This window comes from Kryptolebias marmoratus, linkage group LG6 (genome assembly GCF_001649575.2).
Source record: "Kryptolebias marmoratus isolate JLee-2015 linkage group LG6, ASM164957v2, whole genome shotgun sequence".
Taxonomy (NCBI): Eukaryota; Metazoa; Chordata; class Actinopteri; order Cyprinodontiformes; family Rivulidae; genus Kryptolebias; species Kryptolebias marmoratus.
Window position 1 is genome coordinate 4,672,586 of NC_051435.1, and position 6,393 is coordinate 4,678,978.

General features: G+C 37.0%; 1 protein-coding gene across 1 annotated transcript; it reads right to left on the reverse strand.

Moving 5' to 3' along the window:
* Window positions 1-338: 338 nt before the first annotated feature.
* LOC108238515 (olfactory receptor 2K2-like) lies at window positions 339-1,435 on the reverse strand. The gene has a single exon (XM_017420651.2). It carries the CDS (start codon window positions 1,426-1,428, stop codon window positions 499-501), a length of 930 nt encoding a protein of 309 aa, XP_017276140.1. The 5' UTR covers window positions 1,429-1,435; the 3' UTR covers window positions 339-498.
* Window positions 1,436-6,393: the final 4,958 nt, after the last annotated feature.

The window sequence follows — 6,393 nt, forward strand, 5'->3', positions numbered from 1 at the left end:
TTTTTATGTACAGATATGCATCTTTTAATGGTTTAAAATAAAAAAAATAAAATAAGAAAAGTCTAGTTATTTCCATGCAGTGTCCAGAAAGAGGAGTTGTTCAGCTTGTAGGGCACCACAACTGCTTCCACCCACCTCCATCATCATCTTCATCATCATATGAAATAACTTTTTGTCACAACAAAAAATAGTGGCTGGTAAAATATTTGAGTGGCTGGTAAAGAATTTTGTCCACCAGCCATAGTGGCCGGTGGACAAAATTTTTAATTTCCACCCCTGCCACAGCTCAACACCTGGATGCATAAATTAAAATTTAGCAACAGTGGTTCTACAGAAAGGGTTGTGTAAAGGATACCTCCCTCTTGTGGTGTCTGAATGATAATAAGAATTAGACATTTATATGTTTACACAACCATGGAAACTAACATTAATGCATCTGCAAGACAGGAAATGGTTTATTATTGTAGGACTCTGTGTCTTTAATGTGTACGCCTAAAGTTATTTATTTTCACGAGCAATTAACCTAATAATTCTGTTTCGAATTTTAGTCAATTTGAATCCATAAATAAGTGGATTTATAATAGGAGGAATGACGAGAAATTCTATTGCAACAAAGTTTTTAAGCGCCTCGGGTATATCTTTGGAAACAAGTCGCATAAATGTAATATCAATCAGTACGGTCACAATAAAAGTAAACAAGGAGACTAAATGTGGAACACATGTTTGCATGAACTTTGCCCTGTTTTCAATAGAACCAGCACATCTTTTAACAATAAATATGTATGACCAAACAAGAAATAAACCATGAAACCCATAAAGTGTTATTGTAAGATAGGAAATCACTCCATTAATAACAGTTTCACTTGGAAAACAAGCCAGTGATACCATGGTCCAGTTCACGCAGAGAAGTCTGTTTATATATGAGCCGCATAACTTCAGCCTATAAGTGAGAAAAATACTAACAACAACAAGACACACAGGTGTTAACCAAAAAATACAGGCCAACTTTATGACTTTCTGCTTTGACATGAGAGTGTGGTAGTCAAGTGGATGACATATAGCCAGATACCTGTCGTAGGCCATGACTGCCAGGATCGACACATCACAACACGCAAAAGAGAACACTATATGAGACTGTAAAAGGCATCCTGCGTAAGAGATGACATGAACAGGAGAGAGCAGATCCCACAGAAATTTAGGGAAAAAACCTGCTGTTCCATAAAGTCCGTTCATACAAATAGCACACAGCAAAATGTACATAGGTTCATGGAGGGCATTGTCCATAATTATAATCACAATAAGAGACACATTTGCCAGAATTATTAAACAGTAACACAATAAACTGAGAAAGAAAAAGGTTGTTCTGTGAGCATTTGTGTCATTGAAACCTGAAAGAAAGAACATTGAGATCACTGAGACATTATTCATCGTTGATATGAAAGCCCTCGTCTTCTTTCTAAAGGTGAACCTGAACTGGAAGCAGGTTCTGGTTCTGCTCTCTCCTTTCTTCTCCATCTGATTTAGACCACAGCGTCAGCCGAGCTGGGATTTCACAACAACCAATCACTGCTCTTCCTGCCAGCTCGTCACACTGACTGTCTGGTAACTTGCTGCTGAGAATCACAAGGGTTACACTATTTGGTTTATTATGTAAATAAAGTTTAATTTAAAATCTCAATATCCATAAAGATGTTCACCCAGTTTTGAATTGGATGTGAAGTAAAGTCTTCACAGTAAATTAGCCGTGGTGATCAGGGTCGCAAAAATGTTTTCTAAAACTTCCCTAACTAGAAAATTGGCCTGCACATTCCTAACATTTTAAGTGGCCAGAATTATTTTTGCTCCCTATTCTGTTTGAGCAGATTGCATCAGATTTACACGCTTGATTGTGGGAAATAAACATAGCAAATAACTATATTGTTGATCAGTAGAACTGTGCTCCATCATTTGGTCAAAAGTTAGTGCATAGAAAATGAATGATGATGTTTTTGTCTGTCTGTGTGTGTTTGTGTATCTGTTACCAAAGTATCTTATAATCACTGAATGTACATCAAACTGATTAAGATAAGGACCCATGACGCAGACACAGAAGTAAGATCTGCACAAGATTGGACGTGTTGTTCTTATCAAGGTCAGACCAAACAGCTACAACTCTGTCATTTCTCATCAAAAGATGATCTTATTCCAAAACTCTGGCATGAAAGGTGGGGGGTAATATGCATTCAGGGAATTCTAGGCCTTTATTTCGATTTGAGAAGATGAAGTTAGGTATACATGTTTTAATGTAGGTAATAAACCTGCCAAATATTAATACTGTTGTTCACAGCTCTTCATCAGGTGGTTATTGAATGATATGACTGGCCAGTATTTAAAAGTCTGTCACCTCAGTCACGGACAAAGTTTCCGGTACGTTTGAGACTCCAATGTTTGTACAAAGAAAATCTGATCACGTTAATCCCCTGCTTCACAGAGACCAGTTCTCCCAGTTAGAAGATTATCTCAGATTCCATCTAACCAAGTTTGGCCTCGAAATTGGGGCTATTAACATTTGAGGCCAAAAAAGGGAATAGCATGAATGCAACAACAGAAAGAATCATGCTGACACATTGCAAAGCCTTGTGTGTGTCAAAAACTCAGGAGGTTTCTTAGAAACTGTAACTTAACATCTTTCTTTGTGATTATTGATCCTGGCAGAAGAACAGAAGGCTCATTTGCTGAGCTAATTTTTCAGTTTTAAAAAGAATTTCTAAATTAGACAGTTCAAACTTTACTGTAAGACGGAGAAACATTTAAGCCAAAGCCAAAATGTTCACACAGCTTATAATCAGCACGGAGCATGCACAGAGAAGGCTTTCTGTTGGAGATCTTCCACACCAGTTCGATGTACCTGTCATGTAGTTAAACACGTATGATGCTCATTATAGAAAACCAGATTTTTAAACATGAAAAAGGGGTGGTTCAGGTGCTTCAGCCCCCCCTAGTGGTGGCTGAAGGATGCAGCAACTTACAGAAACTTTCAACTCTTAAACATAAAAACAACACCCCAATCAGACAAGGCCGTGGGAGGTAGGGGTGCGGAGTGTGATGCAGCACCCCATGAAGTATGTGAAAGGAGATGCATGTCTGAATACATGAAAGAATTATTGTAAAAATGTTGATTTAATTACTGCTTGACATGTTAAAAATTAAATATTATTTGAATATTATTGGGTGTTATAAAGCAGGAATATAAACCAGAACTAACGCTACAGCTGGTTGTAATAATCAGCCACAAAAAAGTAGTCAAATTAGCATGAGCTCAAAATATTGTCATTCTAAAATAAACAGCATATTTTTATTTGCATTTTACTGCATACACTCAACTCAGCAGAATACAGAAGAAAATTAATAAATTAAAATAATCAGTTTGTTTTTTTAAGTGTCTGTGCTGACTGTTTGGTCAAGGTGGAGCAAAACTAAAATTAACCCAACAAAATCCATCTGAATCTTTATTTTGTTCTTCCTGTGTGAAGGTTAGGGTTAGTACTGCAGCACAGATCGCCTCTGCTGCAAGAAGCTCTGTAGCAAATCAAAAATCCTATCTTGCAAAAGTAAAGCAAGTATTCATGGAAAAGTTTATGATTTGTTAATGATGTTTTGCCATGTGGCAATTAATGTGATGGTTTGTTAGCATATACAGTGGTTAACAGTCAACATATAACATTTATTATAAACAAGTAAGACTGTCTGTTGTTCTTCACAGCAAAGCTTAAGTTTAGGTTTGTTGCAGATTTATTCTTGTCAGGTCTATATCTGCTGATTGTACTTAACCTGACCAATTGATGTTTATCTCAATTAAAAAAGCAGTCTACGTTTATATTCTAAATGTTACATTAGTAAATGAATAATCAGGATCATATGTGCAAAAGAAAGGTTAAAGTGAGGAATGGGAGTTCTGATTTTGAATCACCACCATGCAAACCACATGACATTGATTTGGAAATTTGGACGTTCTGCCTTCAAAATGTACTGAATAGAATTTAATGGGGGGTTTTTTTGTTTGTTTTTTTGTTTTTCTGAATTAATCTGTTTCTTTTGTTTTGTCTTTGTTTTCATTTACTAATCAACATTCACAGTTCATACAGTATACTCCTGTTTTTTTGTTGTTGTTCCCCCTCCTCAGACCTTTCCATGTGTCGTTTATGTACCTCTGCACTATCCCAATCTTATTTCCCATTTACCCATTTCCTTTGCTGTTGAAGTTTAAGATGAATTTGTCCTCATCCTTTCTCAGGGTTTATTTGGGTTTGCTACAGGAAAGTTGTCCAATTGAGGTAGGATCCAAAAATTTATCAGGCATCTGTAGGCATCATTGTAGAAAAACACTATTTTGAGTTTTAATGGTCAAAGTAATTTACATTTTGTAGATGGGGTTTGCTTTGAGGCAGCTCAGCACTAGCAGTGATGTCAAGCAGTAAATTGAACTGTACGAATGTTTGTGTGTAACCAATAATGTAAACGTGTCACATTTTTACCCAAGCTGTCAAAACTTCATCAGGTGTTGCATATTAAACTGTCAAAATGATCAATAACATTTAGGATAATAATACACCTTAAGGCATACATAGAAACAAATTGAGAATGATGTAAGCAGACTGTAATAACCTTCTGAAGTCCCTCGGCTCCTCTAAATCTCCACCGCTGTTTTCTCTCCAGGTGATGAAACATCTACACAAACACAATAAGCCAAAAGTTTCCTAACTTAATGTCTCTGTGTACAGGATTAAAATATGTTTATAACTCAGGGGGAGCTGTATGCCCAACTTAAGCCCTCTGATATTTTTCATACTTAATGAGAGCCCATGGGATGGCATCATGCTCACTGCTTCATTTGGAAATGGTCAATAGGTCATTATCAACGTCCCTCAGGAACCATTAAACACACTTTGCTTCCTCTGAGGGCCATCCTGGGCAACAAAACAACACCGTTCCTTTGAGCAAATGGTCAAGAGAAGAAAACCAAAACAACCCTGAATGAAATTACAGTAAAATCAGCAATGAATGACCAATGAAGGACCTGCCTGATCACGTTTGTAACGGCTGCCGCTTTTAAAACTTGTTTCCTTGCTTAAATGGGTTCTTTTTTAGCATTAAAATAACACAAAGTCCTTAACTGCTAGTTAATTGTGTAACTAGTTATTTGAGAGACTGGCCATGATGTGGGTATAATTCTTGTAGTCCAGATTTAATTTCTGCTGTGGCCATGGCTTTGCAATGTACATTTCTTGTTTTTACAGCCTTAAAAAGAAATATGTATGCATTAAAAAAATATCTGTACTCTGTCAAGATGAAGCCAATTAGCAATAGGCTATGGACCAAAGTGCTGTGTAATAGTAAGGAAAAAATAATAATAATTGAGATTTTAAGACAAAACCTATCACTTGACTAAAGTAGAACATGTTCTAATAATAAATAAATGTGGTGACATGTATTGTTGGTTTACAAAGTGATGACTGGTAGTTTCAGAACACATCTAAATGCAGTGGCATCTGAACAGAATATAAAGTAAAGTATTTATCACTCCACAGCAAAATTAGGAACTATTCCTCTTAAAGGTGCAGACATTAAACATATACAGCCATAATGCACACACAGAAACAGACTCTAACAAATGTGACAAATTTAACATCCTAAGACCCAAACTCTTGCATGGCATGCAGTTTTTATTTCTCTTGGGTTGACTGGGACCTGATGACAATCGAGGAATGCTGAGCAAAATGTGAAATCTGCACACGTGGACATCAGGTCCTGGGAGGGTAAACACAAAAAAACCTCAAAGGGTCTTAAAGTAAAAGAAATCTGCAAATGCATATATGTGGTAAGAGGGAATAAGAACAAAAGAAGATGGCACTGGTTACAAATTATTGCCCGGATGTCTGCAACATTCCCACATTGTGTTGGTCAGCTGCACTTCTCAGGTAGTAAACTTCAGATGATCAGCTATTTAACTTTAGCAAGCACAGAAATGGCTTTGGCTCAGTAAATTTTACAAATACTGAGCTCAAAGCTGTGTGGTAGCAGCTGATTTTTGCCTAAAACTCTATAGAGCAGGGCAGCGGGTAATATGCATTCCTTCAAGCCAGTATGATGAGAAACAATAACAGACATTTTAACTACACAAACAATTAAAAAAAAAAGAATAAACCAAATCAAATTAAATGCAGCTCTATGTTGCATTGTCACATCATGCATAAGTGTGTGCAGACCACTTAATATGAATCTAATTTGACAATAAAGTGGCTTTAAAAGCATGTGTGTCCCTGAGAGCAGGAGTGGGCCGTGAAAGGGTTAAACCGGAAGCCCCGCCTCCGCGACGCGCTGACGTCAGACCAGCTGATGACCTGATCGGGCTGC

Coding starts and splice junctions, on each gene's coding strand:
- LOC108238515 (XM_017420651.2), bottom strand. CDS start 1,428: ATGAATAATGTCTCAGTGATCTCAATGTTCTTTCTTTCAGGTTTCAAT.